The 27,597-nt window shown below is 43.5% G+C and overlaps 1 protein-coding gene across 3 annotated transcripts in view; it reads right to left on the bottom strand.

Moving 5' to 3' along the window:
* Positions 1 to 23,989, bottom strand: part of LOC147882950 (RING/U-box superfamily protein) — a 49,631-nt gene extending 25,642 nt beyond the window's left edge. For all 3 annotated transcript variants that reach the window (XM_087400791.1, XM_087400792.1, XM_087400793.1), the window contains exons 1-4: positions 23,513 to 23,989; positions 8,023 to 8,475; positions 7,736 to 7,910; positions 7,315 to 7,603 (exon numbers count right to left, since the gene is read on the bottom strand). In XM_087400791.1, coding sequence (XP_087256917.1) covers positions 7,315 to 7,603; positions 7,736 to 7,910; positions 8,023 to 8,475; positions 23,513 to 23,635 — 1,040 coding nt within the window. In that variant the 5' untranslated portion in view covers positions 23,636 to 23,989. The remainder of the gene's footprint in view (positions 1 to 7,314; positions 7,604 to 7,735; positions 7,911 to 8,022; positions 8,476 to 23,512) is intronic.
* Positions 23,990 to 27,597: the final 3,608 nt, after the last annotated feature.

Raw genomic sequence — 27,597 nt, 5'->3', positions numbered from 1 at the left:
GCAGGGAGGTGTTAGAATTATAGATATAATTCAACAGTGACCAATGTATTTTAATAAGCTAGTTAGGGGCACTTTTCCCTCTTTAAGAGGTTTTTCCCCCTAACCGCAGTTAGTTCACTAACTATGGTTAGTGACTACTAAGGTTTTGTCACTAGGACAAAACCTTATCTCTCACTCATTGTGTTGTACTCTTCACACTCTTCTATTGCAACTCAACTTTCAGCTTCCAAGCTTTCAGCTCACTCTCTTGCTCTCTCTCACTCTCCATTCTCTCACATTCTCTAGTGGATCAGTTCTCATCCGCATACACCTTAGCTCTATCCATAGCTTGGCGGATGTTAGCTCTCGCAAGTGCTAGCATCTCCCGCATCTGAACCACAAAGTTTGCGGCACTAGGCACTTTCTAAGGTACTCCAACTATAGTTGGATTCGCTGGCCTATAACCATAGTTCAGCTCAAACATGCTGGACCCTGTAGAGGAATGTTTTCTATCATTGTAGGCAAACTCCAACAATGGCAGCCACTTGTCCCATGTATGTTGCCTCAATGACACATATGCTCTAAGCATATTCTCTAAAATTTCGTTGATTCTTTCCGTCTGACCATTCGTTTCTAGATGATCCCCACTACTCATTCCCAACTCAGTCCTTAGTGTCTCAAATACCGCAGTCCAAAAATAACCGGTAAATTTAACATATTTGTCTGACACTATGGATTTGGGTAATCCATGCAGACGAAATATATGTCTAATAAACAAATCCGCCACTTGCGGGGCACTAACAGACTCTCTAGTTGGAATGAAGTGAGCCATCTTGGTAAGACGATCAACCACCAGAAGGATAGAATCATATCCACCTTGTGTCGTACGCAGACCTACAATAAAGTCCATGGAAATACTCTCCCACTTACTTAGTGGTATCTCCAAGGGCTGTAAAAGACCGGGTGGCTTCACCCGCTCGGTCTTACTTACCTGACACGAAAAACAACGTGTCACATATTCATGAATATGCTTTTTCATCTTTGGCCAAAAGAAATCTCGCTTCACAAGATCATATGTCTTCTCGACTCCTGGATGTCCCGCACATGGGCTATCATGGCATTGTCGAATGACTCTCTGCCTCAGATCACTCTGATCAGGTACTACTACCTTGCCATTTCTTTTCAGCATACCATCCCTTATGGCATATCTTGCATACGTTTGGCCTTTTCTGGATGCTAGGTCATCATTTTCGGTTTTAACACATGAGCCTTAGGCCATAGACTCTGGACAAACTCATCCACCTTTTGAGTTTCTCTAATCTCGGCCATTAGAGCACTCTCTAATACCGTGAAACTCATGTTATGCATAATGCGTGACAACGCATCAGCAACTTTATTATCTTTTCCTCTTCGGTACCGAATCGTCAAATTAAACTCCTGCATGAGTTCTGCCCACCTAGCTTGGCGGCCTCTCAAGTCAGGTTGTTTACAAAAATGTTTCAGAGTATCATGATCAACATCCACATAAAACTCTGATCCATACAAATAATGTCGCCATGTTTTCAAAGCATGGACAACAGCATACAACTCTAATTCATGAGTTGGCCAATTTCTTTGAGAGGGAGAAAGCTTCTTGCTTTCAAAGGCTACTGGCCTTCCCTCTTGAAGGAGAACTGCTCCTACCGCAATGCCACTTGCATCAGTTTCCAGGAACAACGGTTTCTGGGGATCAACTATTTTTAACACCGGTCCTGTGACCACAGCTTGTTTTATGGTGTCCAAACTTTCTTGTTGATTTTGTCCCCATATAAAAGGTACTTTATCTGAGGTCAGATTAGTCAATGGCGATACTATTTAAGAATATCCTTTGAGATGCCTTCGATAAAATTGGACAAATCCCAAGAATGATCGCAAAGCGGTCAAACTCTGAGGGATTGGCCAAGTCAGTATCGCAGCCACTTTCTTTGGATCCATTTCTACCCCCTTTGAAGTAATTATGAATCCTAAATATTCAAGTCTAACCATACACAGTATAGTTTTCTTCTTATTTACATAAAGACTGGCTTTCCTCAAAGTACTGAACACTATTCTTAAGTGTTCACGATACTCAGTAATACTTTTACTGAATACCAGAATATCGTCAATAAAATGTACTACAAACTTTCCGATATACGGACGTAGTAAATCGTTCGACGAATGTAGCAGGAGCATTGGTAAGTCCAAAGGGCATTACCAAAAACTCATAATGACCAAACCTGCTTCTAAAAGCGGTTTTATGCACATCCTCGGCTCTAATACGGATCTGATGGTAGCCACACTTAAGATCTATCTTACTGAAAATTACGGCCCTATGTAATGCATCTAGCAAATCATCGATCCGAGCCATCGGATACCTGTGCTTAATAGTGATATTATTCAATGCTCTGTAATCTATACAGAGACGAAAAGTATCATCGTTCTTCCTCTTTAATATCACTGGCGAAGCAAAAGGTAAAAAACTGGGTAGAATCTGCCCCAGCTTGAGGTATTCTTTCAGTTGTCTTCGCACCTCAGCTTCTTCTGTAAAGCTTAATCTATAGGGAGGTCGATTTACAGGTTCTACCCCCGGGATAAGCTCGAGGTATTCTTTCAGTTGTCTTCACACCTCAGCTTCTTCTGTAAAGCTTAATCTATAGGGAGGTCGATTTACAGGTTCTACCCCCGGGATAAGCTCAATTTTATGTTGAACATTCCGCTCTGAGGTAACCCATAAGGTAACTCATTCCTAAAACAATCAGAGAACTTCTCCGATATCTCTTTAGCCAACTCGGCCATTTTCCCATCTTGGGTAGCCTCAGTGCTAGTCGATGCATCATTAATCGACTCTACCGATGCTATACACAGAGATAGAAACTCTTTTGGAGTCTTCCGAATTTCCATGGCTGAAATCAATGGTCTTCGAGGTAAATCCTTCTCACCTCGCAAAACATATTCTACCCCGTTCATCTTCAACTGGTAAATATGCTTTTTCCAATCAATGGCTGGATTTTTCCAAAAATGCCAAGCCATGCCTAGGGCTATATCTGCGTGAGCAAGTCTGGTCAGTTCAAAGTCCAGCTTCTCAACATAGTCCTGAATTCGAAGTTCAAACTAGGTAACCCTTTGGTCCCATACTTCAGTTGAACTTCCGTCTGCCATCCTGACCGTATAAGCATAGTCAGACGGACTAGTTTTCAACTTGAGCCTCTTAATAAGCTTCGAGTTGATTACATTGTGCGTTGAAGCTGAGTCAAACAACACAATCACATCATGATTGGCTACTTGCCCTTTCATTTTAATCAACTCGGGCTTATCGAAAACCGTATACCCCGTTGTTGCGGGCTTTGAAAGGATGTTATCAGGTGCACCGCTTACTAACTTAGTAACAGACACACTTAACAACACAGGTACTAACCTCTAAGAAGGTCCCGCCAATTGCATCTGCATATGTTCCGCATTGGGACTCTCCTGCATTTTCGCGTCGCATTCAGATATTATCATGTTGGCCGTGCGATAGTCTTTATTTAGTGGACAATCTTTCCACTAATGTCGCTGAAGGCAGCCGAAGCACAATGCTTCTTTTCTAGCTTTCTCCTTTGGCTCAGGGGTCAACGAGGACTTTGACCAAGCCCGACCTGCCATTGGAGTTACTTTCCTTTTCACCCCAACGGTGGTACTTGTCTTTGCTGGTCCCTCAACCGGCTTCACCTGCTTGGTTTGGCCACTTGGCTGCGAGACACTTGTCTTTGAAGTCCATTTCCTCTGAAATCCTCCTTTCCTCGGGTACTCATGCTGAGTCCCTGCCTGCACAAATCCACTAGATCTACCTCTGGCATCCTCATAGTTCAGGGCTACTGCAATAGATTCATCTAATGTAGTCACATATTTAGCCCGAACTTCCATTTTAATCTTGTCGTTCAGTCCATAGATATAGTCTTTCAACTGAACCGACATAGGGAGAGGGTCTGTTATCTTCATAACACATTCCCTGAACTTGTCAGTGTACTCTGCCACCGACAAATTCCTCTGGCAAAGGTTTCTATAAGCATTCCAAGCTCGGGACTCTTCGTCAGGTGGAAGAAAGTGTTTCTTAAATTCAGCTTTAAACCCTTACCAGGTGGTAGGGGGATCTTTCTGTTGCTTTATCCACCATCTATCCGCTGCCTCAATAAACAGGTGAGTGGTCTCGCGGATTTTCTTTAGATCAGATCTGATTTCACAAATGGCGAAGGCTTCTTCCCACTTGTGTAACCAAACCTCGATCACATCAGAACTGCGCTCGGTCATCCGACCAGCGTACTTCTCCGGTCTATAGTTGGCAATATTAGGTACCTTGACCTTCGCACGTTCTGATGAGTGTATACTGGGCTCTGGCTCTGCTGGAGCTTTGCCCTTATCATTCCTAGATGGTCTAGCCGACAAGGCTTGCACCATTTCTCTAATTTCATTTTGACCAGCGTTCACTTGAAGCTGCTGGTTCATGATCTGTTGTAAAGCATCTTCTAATACAGAAATCCTACCCACCAGAGTAGGTGTTGTGTGATGGGACATTTCTTGCGTAGATCACGCTCTAGATTCACCAAGATTTGCCCTGGAATCTTGTCCCTCCGCTTCCATTCTTTTAAAAGGGAAAATAGTTTTTTTTTTCACTTCAGATTCCCCTTTGCTGTACAGGAATAATGAACTACAAACTCTACTGTGCAGGAACAAATCGCCTGCAAACTGGAAACTAAAACTTGATATAGAAGAAAAAAAAAGGATGCTCCCTGGAGGTTCCACGTAACACAAATATCCCTTTGTGTGATACCAAGCTACAGCCTGCGTGTACGTGATTCTGCCTCGTCAAAAGCCTCTCGATGCAACTTCTAGTTTCCTCCAAAGTAGCCGTCTGCTCCTGAATATAGATGTTGCTGCCTCGACGATCTACTAGATGGAAGGAAGACTTCGTGGAGTCTCTCCAATATAAGAGAAGCAGGATTTGTCGTATAGAAAGATGAGGCCACTGATACGCTTGACACCGCCAATCACCAGGCTCACAGGCTATTCGTGTGATCACGTCCCCGTTCACGAGCCTTACTGTTCGTCACTTCTCAACGATAACCCGGAAGCAGAGTTCCTTCGTCAATTCACGGGCTAATTCGCTATCTGTTTCGCAAATCTTTCACCCAACTCCACGCATCGCCTCTGGATTTTCATCAACCTACCTTACGGGAACCAAATGATACATTCATAACTGATCTCACGTTCTTTCATCGACCGAACCAAAAAATGTGTGGCTTATCAATTGTTGCAGGAGTGTAAGGTTCCCTTTCTCGTCAGCGGCTTTACGTTGGTCGTAATTGCGCTGTGTCAATCAGACCGCTTCGTTAAAGCCCACGAACAGTCACGCATCCTGTGCGCTCTGGTCTTACGCTGGCCGTCCGTGCCACCCTGCTTCCTTCATATGCTACTCCTCATCCAGCCTGAAGCACGCATCGCTCATCACGTCGAAGGGTCTCCCCGTAACTTCAGTTTCACGCGCCACCGTTCCCTGGCCCTACTGTTCGTCGTCACAGCCTTGACCTAGGCTCTGATACCAAATGAAACGAACACTGACTAATCTCTCTGCCTTTTTGTCAAATTCACGGATGAAATTCACAGGCGTAGGCATCATGTTTTTCCTCCCAGCCTCATGGATCACATGTACCAAAGATACGTAACTTTTTTTCCTTCATGCTTATCCACAAGCCCTCAATTGTCCCATGGGCCCGCGAGGCCTCTCGCGGACGTTAATACATCTTTTCTACTATGAGAGATCAGAGAGCAACAAGTGGTGACCAAACCACAAGATACAGAGGCTAACCAGACACAACGGCATGTCTAAGATTTTTATGCTTTTGAGTCAGCTCCAAGACATAGTAGGATGGAGGAGGGAGAGCTAGCTGATATGCAGACAATCTGGATTACCAAGGGAGGGATGCAGAGGCCACCCACAACAAGGAGAGCGACTACAGCACATTCTATTGAAGTCTGACCTATCACAGCTTTCCTTAGAGGAGGCCGCCCGAGACGAGGGGTGACTCTAAACATAGCTCAGCGGGTTTAGAGATCGAAGAGACCACGTCCCCCTCCACCACCACAGCGTGAGACAGCCCAACAGACGCAGATCCGAGACATTTTCACTGCTCATAGACGAGCCACCACAGTGCCGGGTTTTGGTTTCTGAGTTCCATCTTTCAGCATATATGTTTTGTACTTGATTTTGCTTGAGCTATTGAGCTCTTTATTTCAGCAGAGTACTCAGCAAGGGCCTTAACGTGCCCTTTGCTCGCCCTTTGAGGTTTGCATGGGTTCTTCCTTTTGGTGTACTTTGCACTTTGTCCCATAGGCCCGCGAGGCCTCCCGTGGACGTTAATCTCTCTCTCTCTCTCTCTCTCTCTCTCTCTCTCTCTCTCTCGGTGATTGTACTTTGTCTCATAGCCCCCGCGAGGCCTCCAGAAGACGTAAATACATCTCTCAGACTATTATGTAGGTGCTCTGAATAAATTGGGGTTGCTTTTGCACTCCTTGGGAGCTGCCATGCGCCCTCCCTAAAGCAGTTGTACTAGAGGGTTTCTTGTTGTCCCATAGACCTTTTGGTCTCCAGTGGACGTTAATAGACTCTCTCTCTCTCTCTCTCTCTCTCTCTCTCCCCCCCCAAAACTCCCCCTCCCCCACAACCCCCCCAACCCGCTGCTGCCTACTACTGTCCATAGTGGCTGCTGCCTGCCGCTGGGCAATCTGCTGCTGCTGATGCATCCACTGCCGCTGCTTCTCCAACCATTTTTGGCGTGCTGCTGTTGGCCTATCATTCTGCTGTCTACCCATACTGTCCTTCTACAGGCCCCTAACCAGGGCCTTGTGCAGACGCAACGGCAGCTGCCTAAAGCAACCCCAAAGAGCCACTGCAGAACAGCCCAAGCAGCCCATACGGGACCTTGGAGACTGCCCTCCAAAGGTACCTAACCCTCACCTTGAACCCCCTCCTTGCTTTATGTCGAAACCCTCCTATCCCTAGCCTGTCCTACAAGAACCCCTCCCTTCATGTTCCCTTTCACAGAATCATTTCAGCCCTCTTACAGAAAGAAATGCTTTCCAGAGGGTGAAATGCACACCTAATGAAAGAGCTTTTTCAGCAACCCACCACGGGAAGATGAAATGAGATTCTGAAAGAGGGCAAAGAAAGGTACAAATAAAACATAACCTGCAACGTGGACCGTGAATGTAATGTAAACTGAATAGATCCTGATGTACAACATATAATCTCAGGTCGAGAACTTTAGTAAGGGTACAGTTTACCGATGCATCTCTCCTGATTGAGCCACCTGTAGCTGTTGCCATGCATTGGTATTCTGGGTTGATAGCCTTGTTAAGGTGACGGGCAGGTTCTGGACTTCCTGGCCACAAACATCACAGGTTCGATTCCCTTTTATCCCAAACCACTTCATTGCACATTCTTTATGTGCCAAAGCAAGTTCGCCTTTACAAAGACATTCCATTTTGAAAGTTTCACCCCCCTCGTTAAGAATATCCATGCAGATTCTACAAACAGCCTCCTCTTCTGGTATTTCTTCTCCTTCCTCCTCACCTATAATAAAGGTAATATGCAATTATTAAGTCATGCATTCACAGAAATCAATCTTAACAAGTTTCAGAATTCCTTGGACAGGATCTGCTGCACATCAAAGGAAAAACAGGACAATTGCAAGTAGGACAATACCATTATTGGCAGCACTGATCTCTTTGGAATCAGGCGTTGTTGAATCTGCCACAGGCACACGAGGTGTGAGAGGCCTGACAAGCATTGTTCCACCTGCAGTAGACCCCATGCGCCTTAAACTGCCTGTTTTGGGTACTGGAACAGAAAGAGATCGTGCAATACTTCCTTTCAACCTCTGCCACAGGACCAAGCAAAGTCTTTCTGTAAGTTCTGCCTTTCAGAAAACAAAAAACAGTGGGTACTTGAATAAATAAAAAGGTAAATGATGTTTCATAATTTGTTCTTACACTGGAAGATGAATGATCAGTTGAAGATACTCCTCGAAGTGATCCACCAGAAGCAACAGGTGACAAGGACTCAGCCATAGGAGTGACCGGCATTGAAGATGTCCTCTTAGCAGACAAAGGCATCCGCACATGGGCCCAGAAGGAAGAGGGTGATATCTTGTCACTATGTGCTCTGGTAGAGCCTGGAGTAAGAACTTCATTTTGTTGTGTCTCCACATTTGAAGGCCTCAGCTTTGAAAGAGATCTTAGTATGCGTCCTTTACCATACAACCTGTAGGCCTTGTTAGAGTTGGGAGTTGGTGGGAGATTTTTAGACATGGAGATGGAATTGGAGCCCTCAGGTGCTCTCACAGGTATCTCCAGCCGCAAGCTTGGGCGTTTATCAATTGCACGTGCTGTTGCATAAATTTCTCTACTTCGAATCCTCGGACTTTCTAATATTCTTTCATGGAGCTGCATAAGAAAGGAGATCCAGATAACTGCTCATCAATTGATGCAAAAGAGAGGACCCCCCCCCCCCCCCAAAAAAGAAAGAGAGAGAGAGAGAGAGAGAGAGAGAACAATAGCACATATAATTAAAAATCATTAAAGTTTCGGAGCACCCTGCGAGAAGTGCAGCGGAATCTAAACACAGTGAGAGGGGAGAGCACACTCACACACACAAACTGCACAAAGAGAGAGAATCCAAGAGATCTCAGGCCAAAACCCCGAAACCTACTGGGGAAAACCTCTACTGAAGAAGACTGCCCAAGAGCTCACAAGACTGCTCAAAAGGCTCCAAACTGAGATGGAAAATGAGGGAGGGGGGCCTATATATAGCCCCAGCCCCCCTGGTTGGTTGGTCTTGGTGGGGCCACCCAGCATGCCTAGGTGGGCCTACCCCCTCCTACTGTCCATAGAGGCTGCTACACAGCCCTATAAAGGGCCTGGCCCCCCATGCCCATAGGCCAACTCAGTCTGTCCAGGAGGCCGACCTGGCAGGACCACAAGGCTTGACCCAGCAGTCTGATACCAGAGGACACATCCAGGGGCTCATCACATAGCACACAAACAAGCCCAAAAGGTGCCCTGATCAGCAGGGATCTGACCCGCAACCCTAGGCGCCTCCAAAAGCTGCCACGTAGTGCATAGGCTGACCCAGAGAGCTTGTCCCCTGCCTGGAAACCTCTACCTGCACTGCGCAGACTGAAACGTGGTAGCATGTGGACCCGGTAGGACCCCTCTATCCTACAATACCCTTATGGGGGGCAGGCACACCCACAAGAAGGCCCTCTCTCTGGACTAGCCTAACCTCACAGGAGGCGGGCACACCCACAAGCACTAGCCCTCTCTCTCTAGAGTGACATCAAGGGATGTTGACCTCCAACACCCCCTCTCAGCTCTTGGATGGAATGCAGATGCCAGGGAGCTGGGTGTGCAGCAAGAACAACTGGAGGAATCTGTCGTGTGATACTCCATTGCTAAAGACCGCCACAGGTACTGTTCCATCCTTTCCCACCAAAATCAATTGTTCACTATGAGGAGACGAAATCCATGACCATCTCACCAAGGTGGAGGCTGTGATGGACTAGTAGGATGCAATTGGCACAAAGTGGAACACAAGTCGATTGGCCATGCTTGTGCTAGGGTCTAGGCATCAATCGGTTCATCACAACAACGATAGCAAGACAACAGTCTACTCGCATGACATTTGAGCAGCTTGCGCCTCCTGCTCTAGGAGGAAACTCGAGAGAAGCAGCATGACACAAATGGCGATGACAAGGCCTTCCTTGCGACCCTAGTTAGGGTCTATTGTAGGGTTTTATCTCTATGACTACCTAGAGTAATCTCTCACTGTATGTTGATGAATTCTCAATACAGCTTGCCGTTCTCTCCAACCCTCACCAATTTTCAACATTTGGTATCATAGCAAGCTGCCCTTCACTCCCAGCACCTAAGTCCCCATCCCTCTGGAGACTATTTTGTCGCGTGATGCATGAATTTTATGAGCAAAAACCTATGAGCAGGTTTATCCGAGCCTGTTTTTCAAGAGATTTAAAAATTTGTATTTCTTTAGGAAACATGGTTTTTACACTTATATTTTCACTAGAACTAGATCCCTTTATCATAAAAATATACAAACTAGTCACTCATTCATTTTTACATAACATAAATTTTCTTATTTAGAGACATCCCTTTATACCCCTGTTATTACTTCAAAAAAGTGTTGAAAAATAATTCCATTAAGAAACATCCCTCATAATCACTCTCAATGTAATAATATTATACATATATAATTACTTATTAAACACATTTATATCAATATGATCCCCTATTAAGTAAAAGTTGTAAGAAGGATCATAAGGGAATTTTCATAGAGAAGTCTACTATACATGTGGGTTTCTTCAAAAGCCATCCCATTATGTTGCTCATCATTCCCAAAGTTTCATGTAAAGATTTGTGTATAAAATAGGCATTACTATAATACTTTGCATATTTATAAGTGAAACTATGTTTTCTTTCAATCCATTTTTGCCATATTTTTACATAGTTGGAAGCTTTTTTTTTTCCTTAGCTCGGACGCTCATAAGATTTCGCTCAGAAAATGGTCATCCACTTCTGTCGCAAAAAGCTCCATCTATTTCCAGAATTGTGACTCACCTACTGTAAAAAGCGTCACCTTTGGAGCAGTTTTGAGGCTGGTCAACCTGTTTCGGGCCTGCTTTTTCACACATGCAGCAGGATGCCATGTTTTGGATGGCTTCTTGAGGTAGTTTTGGAGCTGGGCAACAACTTTTCTGGTGAAAAAATCACTGCAGCAGCTGCATCTCGACAGGTCAACTCCATTTCAAGCCTCTGGCCTCATTTCTAAGGTGATGTTTGGAGCTGCGTTGCTGGAGACTGTTTTGGATCTGTTCTTCTACGAATCGACCTGTTTTTGCTGCATTTGGAGTGTTATACATCTTTTAACTGCTACATCCATTTTTCGTGTGCAGTTTCGAGGCTGTTGCACAACAGCATTGCTACTATTTTGGTACTGTTTCAGCAGCTACTCTCGGTGCGGTTCTAAAACAATAATTTTTCAACTTGTTTGAAGTTTTTTGGAGCACCTACCACTGGTTTTGTGGGGGTACTATTCTTCCCCAACTTGCTGCAGCAGCAGAAATTGTCCTTTTCGGAGAAGTTTTGATCCTGTTCCAGCCCCTATAAAGGGTTGAAAATCTCTGATCTTTGCTCTGGCTCTGAAGACCATTGTCTAAAGCACATCTGGTGCTGCCATTCAGTCACATTTGAGGAGTATTTGCTGTTTTCCATCAGAGAATTTTGGGACTGTTCAAACAGTCGACCTTTGCCATCCGATTTTGATAGTTTGGGACAGATTTTTGAGGTGCATCCTCAATCCAAGCATTGGCTTTGAAAGTGAACATTCATTAGTTGTGCATTGCATTCACAGTACGAGAACTTGTCAAATTGATATTTGTGCATTTGCTTGAGATGGCCCAAAATCCACGTGATGTTTTTGGTTTACTTGCACAGGAGGATAAGTTGGATGGCACCAACTATTCTCTCTAGAGCGACACAGTTAGAAGCCTTTTGGTTGCTGAGGGACTTTGGGATTTTGTCACAAGTGATGATGTCCATCCCACTCCTATAGCTCCAAGCACCCCTCTGCAACAAGGGGGAAAGGTTGTGGCACAGGATGTGGGCAAGAGGCTCAACCACAAGATGCACCTATTGTAAAAAGCCAGGTCATTTCATTCATCAATACCAAAAGAGGATTGTAAAAGAGAGAAGAAAGCGTCTACTATGGCAGTTATTGCAGGTTCTGTAGCCACAAATGCAAGAAAGGAGCAAATCTTGCAAAGCATGATTGGGCCTTCTTCCCATGTAGTTGTGATACCTCTTGAGATTCATGCACATTCAGTGTCAATGAAACACGTGGTATTTTGATAGCGGTGCATCCAAACACATCACATCCAGGAAGGACTTATTTAAGATGCTATCATGTGCTCCTATTTGGCAAGAAGGTAACTTGTGCCAACAAATCTTCTTGTCCAATTAGAGGGATTGGTGAGATTTTTCTTATGGCCATTGATGGCTCTGATCTCTACATACATGATGCTTCATATGCCCCGCGGATAAAGAAGAATTTGCTTTGAATTTCCTCCTTCATTAGAAGATGATTTTAGGTCATCTTTGAAAAAGGATCAACTAGACCAAATCAGTCGGCTTCCTCATAGAGCGACTGAGGAGGTTTAGGAGATCATAGACGGGGGGGCGCATTGGACTTCAGTTGGTTTCCATGAGGGCAGCCATCGAGATACTTAGACTGCCAGGTTGGGCATTGACATCTCAGCAGAGCAATAGGTTGCCCACCTGCTAGAGAGTATGCTTTTGTATTGTAGCTCGGCCAAACTCTCCCTAGCAAGATGAGCCCTCATAGCCAACCAAGTCCTCGCCACCACTGCCTGGTACATAGCCTCGTGCTAGTGTTTTCATAGGGAATGCATGAAACAACTCACGCGCTTAGTACGCAATTTCTTGTGGGCGCGATGGAACAGCAAGAGGAACACAAGAGCCAAGGTCATTTGACAGGTGGTCACCGGTGGTTCTGCCCCAGGCGGAGGGAGGACTTGGCATCATTGACCCAGAGATGCAAAGTAGAGCCCTTTTGGGAAGGTTCAGAACCCTGAAGCTCTTGCTCCAAAGAGGGCTTCTTAGGATTACACCCGCACTCGAGGTCAATGGAATGGATCTTCTCAGAGGCTCCCCTCAAATGGAAGGGCTCACCGCTGAAGAGGAGTCTTCATACAGTTTGGCAATAATTGTCGAGAGGACTCATCCAAGCCAGCTCACAGTGCCGTAAGGAGTTCAAGCGTCATCCCCTCTTATGGCACCCAAAGGTTCGAGATCAAAGGGTTTCATTCTAGGGCAGCAGACGCACATTGGTTGGGCATAGTGGGATAGTGGCCCAGCAAAATCATTTGAGGCATGGAGCCGCCTCCCCACCAAGACAGAGGCACAAGTGATCGAGATTCACTTTGCGATCCCAAAGTCTTGGTGGGAGGGTTTGCATAGAGCCCTTCCATAATGGGATGGTCAATATCAGGGTGCCCCTCAAGATCTAGTTTTTGCCTCAATCCATCGGATCCTTCCGTTCCAGATAATAAAGAGTGGGGCTTGGAGGCCTTCTTATGTTGGAGCCCTAGAGATGGATGGGGCCCTGGATATGCTTGAGTGGCAGAGTATCAAGGTAGTAGGCCGTCTAGGCAAGGACTAGACCATTGCTGACCTAGCTCCAATCTTAGCGAGGCAAGATGGGTCACAGTGGCATCTTTGGTTGTGGGAGGGCCGGCCTCTTAGTGAGGTGCAATGGGATCCGGGGGAGTGATTTTGGCCTTCACATGTAGGGCACTCCAAGCACTTGAAGAGGGTGGTGGAGGTGCCCTTCTTCTCGTACACGACACGTATTGGTCGTCGCCTTCAACTTGAGGCTGTTGGAGGCAAACTTCAGTTAGGGTGTCTTGGAGAGGATTAAGGGTGTTATTTCATGCAGTCTCCATAAGTTTATTATTCCAGTGTAATGTGTCTGTGATTTCTTCAATTGGTATCAGAGCAGGAGAGATGGAGTCAAAGGTGAAATCCAAGAAGGTGGTCGTTTACTAGTTTAAATTTCCCTACATGGCAACTCAGGACCCGATTATACTTGATGGAGAAAGGATTATGACTGGTAGTGTCTGGAGCAGAATAAGAGCCGAGCAAATCTGACAAACAGAAGAAGAAGACCAGGCATTGGGATAGTCGCAACGAGAAAGCTCTTGAAATCATTGGTTGAGCACTTGGAGCTAAATACAATCATCATCTCGATCTAACAGCAAGCACTAATGAGCTTTTGTTTCCAAGGTGCCTACTGATTAAAACAAGATGCTAAAGAAGTATAGTCGCCTCAAATTTTCTTGTGGTTACAGTGGCAAACCCGGCCGCCAAATCAAAGGAATCGACACATGCAGCAGAGGTTCAATAACATTTTGCAGGGATTGTAAGGTGGAGAACACCACCTATGAAGAGTATGATTTCTAGGGATACACAGAGTTGCAAATGATAGAATAAAACATTGTAACAAGGCCAAAAACACCTGCAAGGTTGAGGCCATTGTCTGTCTAAGTCAAGTCGGCGTTGTTGTCTAGCCAATAAAATGATAACCGTGCTTCTTTGTTAGCACCTATAAGTTTCTTAGGATGGATTACCTTTGGAAACTCACACTTGGTTTTGTGGAGAGCTGTTTGGTAGGTATCTTTTTCTGTCAACTTGCAAAGCAAATCCTTTGTTTTGGATTTGCAAAATTTGTTTACAGGTTACTGAGTTAATTTAGAAGCCACCCACTCTCAATTTGAGGAGCGTGTTGGAGTAGTTAGGGCGCCTTGGTTAGGATTAGGGGGGTTTAGTATTTGGACGTGTGGCAATATTGCATGCTTTGCATGGACGGACCTCGGTGGAGGTTATATCCTGGCACAGTTCGAGGAGTCATTTTTTGTAATCACGCATGATATGCGCCACGATGGTTGTTCTATCCACACTAACCTTATTGAGCTGCTTTACTTCATGGCCAAATGTAGAGTGTCGTGGGATCATCTGAGATGTAGTCTTTTTGCAAACCACCTACTTTTTCTTGTTCATCTCGGTTCATTGATCTTGTCATTTTATGCAGTCTTCATAAGTTTATTGTTCCAGTATATTGTGTCTGCGATTTCTCGAGAGGTTACAGCTTGGACTCCCTCGAGAGAGCGGGTTGAGCAGCAACTTCCCGAGGAGGTTCTCTCCACATTGTGGTCACGCTTATGGACCAGCAACAGGCCACAAAAGGTTTCATACTTTTTCTTGATGGTGGCCCATAGAGGTTTGCCCCTCAATTCATGGCTGGAGCAGATGCACATAGCTAGCGGATGCCACTGCTACGCGGATGGAGATATGGAGATGATCCCGCATTGCCTTTGGAGCTGCCCTGCAACACTGAGGATTCGGATCGGTCCCTCCGGATTGTCATCAAAACATAGAGGGTGCAACGAGTTTACTTGGGGGATTGCTACTTGGCTGACAAAGGGGGGTCACACCTTCTCCATCTATCTAGCCTCTCCAACTGACAAAATCGAAGGGCAATGGGTCTCTAGATACAAGCACAGAACGTGACACCTCCTTCCAAACAACACACTATGCCATCACCAGAGGACAGCTGGGGGGGACAGTGTCCAACATCACTGCTTGAACATCTAGGTTGCCCATTGTAGTTTGTGATGGGAGGCCACCAAGTCCCCCCAACAACCAACCTATTTGACATCTGCTATTGAGACATCATCTACACCCTGCGCAACAACAAGATCTCAAATGACTGCTGAAGCCCGAGAGGCAACCGCATTTCTACAAGGCTAGGCCTGCAAGTGTCTTCTAGGTATTCCCAAAGCGAATAGGCATTCGATGGATGTATAGTCTTCCACCCTAGTGTTAGAAATCAAGAGAGTAAGAGAGCAGGTAGCAAGAGAGCTGAACGTAGTGTTTGCAATAGAAGAAGTGACTGTTACAAGAAGTGGGATGGGTTTTGTCTAAGTGACAAAACCTTATCCTTCACTAACGATAGTTAGTGAACTAACTGGTGGTTAGGGGAAACCTCTAAATGAGGGAAAAGTGCCCCTAACCTACTTATTACATTACATTGGTCACTACTGAATTATAATAATAATTCTAACACCCCCCTGCACTGCCAATGTCATGTACAAGGAAATTCCAAAAGGATATAAGTTCAGGGCACTGTGAAATGCCTCAAACTTTTCGCCTAGAAGTGGTTTGGTGAAGATGTCTGCAACATTGTCATGTGTTGACACATAGATCATGCTGATCTCTCCTGCATGCAACTTCTCTCTGACATAGTGATAGTGAACCTCAAAACACAGGAATCTTTGCCGCTGCTATAGTACTCTGACTATCAGTGAGAATCAAGGACCCTCCAATGAAAGATGAAGATCAGCAAATAAACGACGCAGCCAAACACATTCAACTGTCGCTGTGAAAGCTGCCCTGTACTCAGCTTCACATGAGGAGGTAGCCACTGTAGACTGTTTCTTGCTCAACCAAGAAATGCAAGCATGTCCTAGAAAGAAATAATTCCCACTGGTGGACTGCCTAGTATCATAGTCTCCAGCCCAATCTGAGTCACTATAAACATGAATCTGCAAGTCACCCCCCCTGGGAAACATCAAGCCAAAAGACTTTGTAGCTTGCAAGTAACGGAAGATGCGTTTTACAGCCTGCCAATGCATAATCTTTGGGCTGTGCATATACCTGCTCACCTGAGAAACTGAAAACTGAATATCAGGTCGTGTATTGTAGAGATAAATGAGACATCCAACAGCCTGACTATAGAGTGTGACATCAATTGATTCACCCGCATCAACTTGTAAGCTTCAGCCCCGGCTCCATGGGAGTGGACATAGGCTTGCAATCATGCATGTTGAATCTGTCCAAGAGCTTTTGAACATACTTGGACTGAGACATAACAATGCCACGTTTCTCTTGAATAAACTAGATCCCCAAAAAGAAATGTAACAAGCCCAAGTCTGACATATCAAATGTAGCTTTCAATTGGGCCTTGAAATCTGTAATTACTTCCTCATTTGATCCGGTGAGCAGCATGTCATCTACATAAAGAATGATGACCAGAACATCCCCCCCATCCTTCTTGATGTAGAGGGTGCTCTCAGTTGGACTATTGTGCAGCCCCTTGCTGGTCAGAAAGGCATCAATTTTGGCATACCATGCACGTGGGGCTTGTTTCAGCCCATATAAAGCTTTATTCAGCTTGCATACCTGAAGTGCATTTTCTGAAATTTGAAAGCCCAGAGGTTGTTTGACATAAACCTCTTCCAACAAGTCTCCATTAAGGAAAGCTGCTTTAATGTCCAACTGATGAACATGCCATTCAAAATTTGCAGCCATGGGTATAACTGACCTGATGGTTGTCATCCTGGATGTAGGATCAAAAGTCTCCTCATAATCTATGCCCTTTTTCTGAGCATATCCTTTTGCAACCAGCCTTACCTTGTACCATTCAATGGACCCATCTGGTTTTCTTTTGACTTTGAAAACCCACCGTGTACCTATGGCATTCTTACCTGGTGGCAAATTCACAACATCCCAAGTCTAATTTTTATGAATGGACTGCAACTCATCGTGCATGGCATTCATCCAATGCACATTATCTTTTGCTTCTTCAAATGTCTCAGGCTCCTCCTCATCAAGAAGAGTACCGGCCTAAGCTGATTCAATTGAATGAGCTCCCTCCATGTGCCTTACTGCACTACGAGTTCTGCCAGGCAATGGAGCTTCAAGCCTACTCTCCCTGAGAGTCTGAAGCAACCAATGCGGAACTGTTTTGGCCGCGTGTATCTCTTGAATTTCTTGCCTGACAACTTCATTCACACCCTGAGGTTGTACCAATTCAACTGGGGGCTGAATCTGTACTTGTGGAGCTGGCGGAGGTTGCTGTAAATTCTGATTTTCAGCGGGGGAACCAAATGCTATAGGAAGCATCCCCTCAAACACATCATCTGAAGAGGCCGGAATCTGAAATTCAGCATTTGTATGTGCAGAATTTTCAGAGAATATGACATCTCTATTGACAAAAATCTTGCGTGTAGCAGGATTGTAGAGACGATAGCCTTTGCTTTGTGAACTATATCCCACAAAAATGCATTTTAGTGCCTTATCTGACAACTTGTGTCTGAACTCCACAGACACGTGGGCATATGCAACACAACCAAAAACTCTGAAGTGGTCCACTGAAAGCTTTCTCCCATGCCATGCCTCATAGGGAGTGATTGTCTTCAAAGCCTTTGTAGGAGCCCGATTTAAAATATAGTTTGCACACATGAGGCCTTCCAGCCAAAACTTGTGAGGCAACTTCTTACTTGTGAGCATGCTTCTATCCATTTCCATGGTGGTGCGATTCTTCCACTCAGCTTTGCCATTCTGTTGAGGTGTAAGCCTCACTGTAAGCTGATGCATAATACCTTTTTCTTTCAGAAATGTCTCAAATTCATGAGACATTTACTCCCCCCCTCGATCTGTGCGAAGCGTCTGCACCTTGAGTCCTGTCTCATTTTCAACCATAGCCACAAAGTCTTTGAAATGCATAAACACTTCTGATTTTGCCTTGAGACCATAAACCCAAGTGTAGTTGATAAAGTCATCTATGAATGTAACAAAATAGAGATAACCCCCAAAAGCAGATGTCCTTATGGGACCGCAGACATCACTCTGAATAAGCTGCAATTTTCTTGTAGCTTGCACAGCACCATCCTGCTTGAAGGGAAGCCTATGCATTTTGCCGAGAATGCAACCTTCACATGCATGAGGAGGAGGGGACTCCAAAGGAGGTAATGCATCAACCATATCATGCCTCTGAAGTGTCATTAAGCTACCATAGCTCATGTGCCCATACCTAGCATGCCACAACTCTGCATTGTGCATTGCAGCAGCGGGAGTGCTAACTGATAATGCAAGTTGGGATCTTTTTCCATATAAATCAAGCTGAAAAAGACCCCGATACAAAGTGCCAGACAATCTCAAAACATATTATGCACACTTGTCATCATCAAAAACAACCTGAAATCCTCCTCGATTGAGTGAGGACACTGAAAGCAAATTCTTCTTTATACCTGGCACATAGAGTACATCTGAAATCCTGAAATCTATGCCATCAGTGGATGTGAGAATAATATCTCCAACTCCACATATTGAATGAGAAGAATTATTTGCACATGTGACTTTCTTCTTGGTGGGTGAAGAATGCAAAGTTACAAACAGATTTTTCTTGGAAGTGATGTGCTTTGAAGCACCACTATCAAAATACCAAGTGTGTAGTGTCTCATCAACATTGAAAGAGCATTCATCCTTTAAAGGATCGTAACTGCAAGTCAAAAAAGCATATGGGTCATCATCATTAGTGGCTGTAGTATGTGAACTACCCACTAAAAAATCTGAAGTGCAAGTCAAAAAGGCATAGTGCTCTTCAACCAAGTTGGCTGCAACATCTCCTCCATCATGGCAATGTGGACCTGATGCATCTGATACAGCCATACCGGAATCCCTTTTCTTTTCTTTGGCTATGCGCTTCTTGCACTCTCCAATATAATGACCTAGCTTTTTGCAGTAATAGCGGATGCCCTTCTTTTTCTACTTGTTTGTATCACCATGTGCCTTAAAAGAAGGCTGTCCAGAATCAGCTTTATGCTGATGTGTGGGCTGATGGGCATGTGGCTTATGCTGCCCTTTACCCTTGGGCTTGAACTTAGAGAGCATAGCATGCTCGCCAGCCCGGGTTGCCATATTTTTGTGTGTTTGTTCCTCCTGCAACAGAAGTCCTACCAACTCGTGAAAGGAGAGAGGATTGCTGCCCCCCCTCAACGACAAATTCAGCAAGGTGTGGAAACCAAGATAGGACTCAGGAAGAGAGTTCAAAGTGGTGGAGATCATCTCTAAATCCGAAATGACTTCATCAATGTTTAGGAATTGTTCCCTGAGATCCTAAAGCTTCGTGAGGTGAGAATTCATGGAATCTCCCTCCTCCATATGTGTATGGGAAAGTTCTCGCTTCAGAAAGGAAACTCTGGCATCGTTTCTTGCTGCAAACATACTCTCCAGTATTACCCAAGCTGCCATAGATGTCTTGCATGACCGAATATGAGGTATAATGAACCTCTTGACATAAAGAGAAATTACTGAAAGAGCTTGTGCATCTCTAGAGTCCCATCTTTTCTGCTCTGCTGTGGGAGCTCCTGGAGCGGCTGCTCCAATTACCTGTGCTGTATTTGTACCTCTACCCCTGCCTCCAGCTGGAGTGACAGGTATAGGCATTGTATCTGGTCTTTCTTCATCTCCATTGACATAATCCCAAAGATTTCTGCCAACTAAGATATTGCGAACCATGAAACTCCACAAGGAGTAGTTGGTGCCATCCAACTTATCCTCCTGTGTGAGAACCCCGAACACCTCATTTGAGTTGTTATGTGCCATTTTTGCCAGATAAACTCAGAAATACAGCAAACTGAACAAGTAGAATCCCTTCCTGGGATGTAAGATGCACAAGTAAATTCTGCAAAGAAGAATATGCCCACAGTGACAAATATTGTCACAGCCTGTCAAAGGCTCAAAATGCACCACAATCTGCTCAATGCCCAAAAATCTGCAAATAGAATCTGAAAAAGGTGGCAAAAGTCTGCAATTTGACTCGTACTGAGTCCAAAACTGTCTGCAAAATGCTCTTTTACCTGCAAAATTGCAACTTAAAATGCAAAAGCCCCAATTTATTGTGGGAAATTGCATACAAAGAGGGCAAATGGTCTGAAAGCCCCAAATGTTGCATAAATTGCACTCTGCGTGCAAATTTCTGCAAGAAATTGCACTTGAAAGGGGCAAATCAACTAAAAGCCCCAAATCTATGCATTCTCTGCAAAAAATGCAAAAGCTCCCAAAATGCAAACCAAACAATGGTTCTCTGCGCAAATGCTTATCAGGAAACACCTTCCAGAGTCCACCTGCAAAGAAAAACTCTACACAAAGTACGGGCTCCTCAGCTTGTACGGAACTATCAGTACGAAATCCGTACAATGTATGCGCGTACAGCGACGGGGACGAGCATTTTCTGAGCGAAATCTTCCGAGCGTCCGAGCGAAGGAAAAAAAAAGCTTCCAACTATGCATAAATATGGCAAAAATCGATCAGAAGAAAACATAGTTTTACTTAGAAATATGCAAAGTATTATAGCAATGCCTATTTTATACAAAAATCTTTAGGTGAATCTGTAGGAATAGTGAGAGTATAATGGGATGGCTTTTGAAGAAACCCACATGTAGAGTAGACTTCTCTATGAAAATTCCCTTATGATCCTTCTTACAACTTTTACTTAATAGGGGGTGACATTGAAAACCCTCTCTCAACCTATCTTCATGAAAGAGTTTCTTCAAAGAAAACTCATTGAAGCAAGCCATCCAAGTAGTTTCACCAGCGAAACCCCTTTGAAGCAAGTCTCCCAAGGTAGTTTCGCTGGCGAAACTACCTTGGACAGCACTTTTAAAAGTGACATAACTTTCATATCCAATGTCCAAATATAGTCATTCAACCACTCAAATTGATCGGAACACCCCATTTGAGCACATCTATGGAGTTATATTTTGGAAAATCTTTCATATATAGTATTAAATATTACATGTATTTTATGAGAGTGATATATAAGCCCAAGTTAATACTTATTTATAGTAATTTAAACTTCTTTAGAAACATGTCCATAAATATGCTATAAAAACACTAAAAAGATATTGCCATATGATATAAATGTGTTAATAAGTAATTATATATCATAGTATTATTACATTGAGAGTGATTATGAGGAATGTTTCTTAAAGGAATCAACACTTTTTTAAGGTAATAACAGGGGTACAAAGGGATGTCTCTAAATAAGAAAATTATGTTGTGTAAAAATGAATGAGTGACTAGTCTGTATATTTTTATGATAAAGGGATCTAGTTCTAGTGAAAATAAAAGTGTAAAAACCATGTTTCCTAAAGAAAAACACTTTTAAAAATCTCTTGAAAAACACGCTCGGATAAACCTGCTCATAGGTTTTTGCTCGTAAAATTGACGCATCCTACAACGACTTGTACGGACGAAATGTACGGATGTACGGCTCTTGATGTACGGGTGTACGGTTGCTACTGCTATTGTTGTACGGGCGGCCAACTGTACGGGGTACGGACAACAGTTGTACGGATGTACGACAGGTGTGTACGGAGTGCACCGAATCTGTACGACGACTGTACGGCATGTGCGACGATGTGGATAGCAAGTGTACGACGGAACTGTACAACGGTACGGCGTACGATTGTATCGGCTGGCGCAGATGTATGGAATGCTGGCGGGCTAGTCAATGGTACGGACACCGTACAGAATGTACGAAAGCAGACGCAGATGTACAGACATCAAGAGCTCCGTGAGCTTGTACGGCTGTACGGACCTGATGGTGTTGTACAGCTCCTCGAGAGTTGAAGCTGTACGGAATCAGTCCGTACAGATTGTACGGACGGAAGCTGCAAGCAGGGAGCTTGGAGCAAGAAGGTCTTGCGAGCAAGGAGCGGGGAACTAGAAGCAGGGTCTTGCTGCTCTGATACCAAATGTTAGAAATCAAGAGAGTGAGAGAGCAAGTAGCAAGAGAGCTGAACATAGCGTTTGCAATAGAAGAAGTGACTGTTACAAGAAGTGGGATGGGTTTTGTCTAAGTGACAAAACCTTATCCTTCACTAACCATAGTTAGTGAACTAACTGTGGTTAGGGGAAAAAACTCTGAATTATAATAATAATTCTAACACCTAGTTGCTACCCCTGTTTCAGAGATTCCTTAGGCAGTGAGATGGGTTCTCTGAAAATATGCTGGTTAACAACCAGTTCTATTTTCTAGCATTTCTTCCACGATTAGCATCCCACGGTTGAGTGATTTGTATGGTTGGTTTCTTTTTCAAGATAAATAGGAAGTTTTTTCCCCCCGAAAAGAGAAAGCAAGCATCAGCAAAACGATACATGCTGGACCATAGAAGATCGGTTCAGTAAATTCTGCATGTTGATTCCATACAAGGAAGAAATGTTAGCTCATGACACAGCCCACCTATTCATTAAGCATTGGTATCCTATTTGTGGGTTTCCTCACAATATTGTATCTACTAGAGATTCAAAGTTTACCAGTCAGGAGTGGGCATTGTTCGAGAAGTTTGATATGTAGCTACATCTTTCCAGCTCATATCCCCCGAGACGGATGGGCAGACAGAAATCTGCAATCTGCTAGCATTTGATATTCTCAAGTGTTATGTTAATGATCAGTGGGAGGTTTATCTTCCCTTGGTCTGGGCCATCTTGAATGATTCCTTTTCATCTAGTATTGGGTGGACACCATATGAACCACCCTTTGGCAGGCAGTTCAAGTCTCTTCTCATACGGACCACCGAGACAATTTATGAAGCAGATCAGATTGGGGAATCTTAGGAGTGGGTGGGGATTGGATTGCCAAGGCACACACCAGGCATTGTCAAGATGTGCATTGTGAAGAAGGCAATGGGTGTACTCACGCATCATCCAGCAACGAGTGAAGAGCTGTAATATGAAGTCTTGATCCCTTTCTCATCACCCAAAAGATCAATGATGTGTCATGGAATCACAGCTCTCACCACAATGGTACATGCATACAGTCTTTCATGTGGCTTGGCTGAAGCCTTGCATGGGACCTCCACAGGTCTTTCTGGTCTTCCAATTAGGCGTTTTGGCAGCAAAAAAGTGCTCCTAAAAGAGCTAGATTGGCCCTTCAAGTAAAGCACTAAAGAGAAAACGCGTCAGAGATATCGCGCAAACCAACGAGTAATGAGCTTACAGAAGCAAAAGATTAGATAAAAGCGTTATTGATGCAGTTATTGCCTACCTCGTCGTTCTCCATGAATGACGGTTCAGGCTTCGCGATTAGTGTAGCAATTAAAGAGCCATCTCGTTGATCACTGCCTTCTTTGGTTCGCTCCTCTGTTTCAATTTCCATCGGAGTATTCATTACCTACTTTCCAGCATGACGTTCTCGGCTGGTCATTATGGCTTGGGTGCAAATGGGATCGACTTGCAAGCGACGTCAATCTAATCATCCATGAAGCACGATCCGTATAACGCATGGGCCCATTGCGAAAGACATTTCCGTCGTCCAACAGGCTGGTACACAGCAAATCGAAGGTACCCAAAATGAGAGGGAGGGAGAGGGGCGAAGAAGGGGGAAGGGGAGGTGGAAGCTGCAATGGTAGGAGGAGGAGGCGGCGGCAGCGGCGGAGGAGGATGAGGAGGAGGAGGAGAAAGGAGATCAAAGGGAGAGTGGTGAGTGGCGTGAGCATCGTGAGTGGTGAGCCCGCAGCAGCCCAAGCCCACTTAAAGTAAGATAAAGGACTTGTTGAGGGCGAGATGATGGGACGGATGGAAGAAAACGAGATCGCCACTCCCAGTTGACGACAGTAGCACTGCCCTTTATTAAGCCCTTGCTAACCCAAACCCCAATGCATTATAATTGCATGCTATGAACAAGGTGAGGAAAGTGTGTGCTTTTAAGGGACAATGGGTTGCACATACTTGTAACATGATTGCTTTGAGAGTCATTTCCATGAGTTTCTTCTCCATCTTTTATGATAGTCATCCCTCTCATATTGGCGCTCTCTCTCTCTCTCTCTCTCTCTCTCTCTGTGTGCCTCTGGACAACACAAGAAAGATTAAGAGTGAGCAACACACAGGTCTCATCTACCACCTGTGAACACATCAAGCAAAAGCTTCCACAATTTGTAAGAGGGTCCATCAGTCTCATAGAGATACTTCAAAACCACGGCATTTGGCGAAAACCATGGATAACACCAATACTCACTCACCACAACCACTTGCTCAATTTATGCAAGAGTAACTGGCATAGTAGACTCAAACTAAAACTCAACAACTCATGGACAAACAAGCTACATGTTATGTTATGGGATCTTGGGTCCAAGGACCCTTGCGACCCAACCACGAAACTCATACCTAACCTGACCAGGTTGCAGGGTTTAGGTCTCGAGGGTAATAGCATACACTTGTGTGACCAACATGTTCTCACAAGTCCCAAGTTCCACGTTTCAAGTCACGGGTCTCGAGTTCTAGGATAGGTTTTAGGGTCCAGATTCTAAGAAATGGGTTCTAGAATTCAAGACTCTAGGTTCTTATGGTTTGGGTTCAAACCCACCACGAAAGCATAGGTGCCAATGATGGACTCTCACTCCCTAACATCAGGACAGCCTATGTGGGTCCCATATATCATATTTTGGTCTCCAGTAGATGATAATATACTACTCTTCTCTCTCTCTCTCTCTCTCTCTCTCTCTCTCTCTCTCTCTCTCTTCCCCCCCTCCCTCCCCCCTCCCCCCCCCCCCCCTCTCTCTCTCTCTCTCTCTCTCTCTCTCTCTCTCTCTCTCTCTCAACCATGAAGCACTACCTATAAGCATTCATTTGCTTTTTACCATGATAATCGTAGGAAAAGTAGCTTTCTCCCTTTGGAAGGTGGCAACTCACATCAACCCCCTCTCTATAGCCTACCTTCCTTCCCAAATGTTAATAGGCACTAAAGTTCACACAAAGAATGTTAATAGGCACTAAAGCTCACCCAAGAATGTTAAGGGTGACATTTGAACAGTTCTTGATGATAGCAATATTGCACCATAGTTTGTGATTGACGATGGTCAAACTCAATTCCAGGATGTATATTTCAAGAAGGGATCAAGGATATGTAGTTTTCTCCTTTGAAAAAAAATTCTTGCACCAACACAATCGAAACTGTCTACTACTTGGAGTGGCCACTTCTTTGTTGGGTGAGCTACCTAAGGTGCCAAAATCTATTTAGGCACAAAGCAATCTCCTCATTAGTACAATTTCCTAGCAAAGTCATCTCATGCATTTAATGTCATTGCACTCAAAATTATGTAGGCCTCTTTGCAATCTCAAGATCTACATACATCCAATTGTGCTGAGCTTTATATCCAATCATGGATCTACTTTTCCCTATTCCAAGCACTTGACTTTTTATTAATAAGAGGTACCATTATTGCAAATGCCTTCCTATGTGCTATTCAATCCAGATGCACTTCCTCTAACTAAGTCAACACCTCCCAAAAATCACCACATCAAAGAAACCTTCCTGTTATTTCCAACCCAAGAAATCCCTCCAGATCAACTTCCCCCAATGCATCTCTTTCACAAAAAGATGACACATTTTCTCATTTAGTTAATGAATTTATTTGCTGAAATCAATTTTAGGTTGTGTTTTGCTACAATAATGCATTATTTTTATGGAAAAATCTTGTGCAAATCATATGATAGTTTATTTCCATCACATTATTTTGTAGTATGATACACAATTATGTTGTGAAGACCTAAAGTACAATATGAATATATTCCCAAAATGAGATGACTTCCAAAAGAATGTGCATTTGTTTTATAGTGTTATTCTTCTTTTAATATATAACCTAGCTTGATTTAATATGTCATGTGCAACAGTTCCATTGAGTTTGCCAACCATGACGTTCACTATTGTAGCATGCACTAATCACCCACCCACAAAAAAATACACATGAATCATTAGACCTAGCTACTGGATGGGACCTACATTATCTGTTATCCCATACCATCTCATATATTGCTTTCATAATTTATGCATGGATTTTAATATTTACTTGCTCTTTATCTTAATCCAAGTGGAGTATGGGTCTTACGTCCTTGACCAACATCCATTGAATTTGCCAACCATGACGTTCACTATTGTAGCATGTACTAATCACCCACCCACAAAAACATACACATGAATCATTAGACCTAGCTACTCACTGGGACCTACAAAGATGGTATTATCCGTTATCCCATACCATCTCATATCTTGCTTTCATAAATTATGCATGGATTTCAATATTTACTTGCTCTTTATCTTAATCCAAGTGAAGTATGGGTCGTACTTCCATGATCAACATCTTTTAATCTTTAATTTTATAAATATATTATATTTTTTAGATGAACTAATACATTCCATTTGAGTTTGTTTAACTCTCTCTCTCTCTCTCTCTCTCTCTCTCTCTATATATATATATATATATATATATATATATATATAATATATATATATATATATATTATATATATCCCCCCTTATTTTATTTAAAATAATAATATTTATCTTATGGAAGTTTGTGTTTAATGTAGGGTCTCATTGTACCAAATCACTTGTGAGCTTTTTATTAGATGGTATTACCATGACTAAACCAAATAATTGTTTCAAAGTCCTAGAATTTCATATGTAGCTATGAGGACCAATATTCTTTAGTTTGATTTTTCTACGATTATTTTTGCTATATATTATAGGTGGTTTTATTGTGATTATATCAACATGCATCTTATGGGCTCCTTCAGCCATGCATTGACATCAAACCTTAATAATGGATGACTAAAAGTATTAGCTTTTACATATTTGCATGCAATGTGCTAACAAGTTTGCATTAAGACTTACCCAATATTTTTCCTCTACAAAATAGGGCACGTGGCTTGGTGTGGGAAATTGGAAACTTATATATTGGTTATTACATTTAATGATCAACATAAAGATTATTTGTCATACTACCTTACCATAGCCTTAACCATGCACTTTACATTCTAATACGTTGGGCTAACATGAAAGCACAATGACAATATCTTCTATAAGAATGTAACTACTAATCAAATTCCTATTTGTAGATGGAAAAGCATCCTTTGTAGAGCTTTAACATGTTTCTCATAGAATAAGATTTTCATTGGGGATTAAGAATAAAATTAACATACTTCACACATGTCTAATTTACACATGAGGATCTTGAACTTTTATCCACCTATGAACTTGTGCACCCATTTTGATATAGATGTGTTGCACATTTTGACTATGTAGGCCATGGTTATTCTTTAATATGGATTACTCAATAATTGCAACAAGGCAAA

Source organism: Dipteris shenzhenensis, chromosome 29 (assembly GCF_047967505.1).
Source record: "Dipteris shenzhenensis isolate YYH24624 ecotype China chromosome 29, Dip_SZ_1.0, whole genome shotgun sequence".
Taxonomy (NCBI): domain Eukaryota; kingdom Viridiplantae; phylum Streptophyta; class Polypodiopsida; order Gleicheniales; family Dipteridaceae; genus Dipteris; species Dipteris shenzhenensis.
The sequence above is the reverse complement of the archived record's forward strand: the minus strand, read 5'-3'. Positions and strand labels throughout refer to the sequence as shown.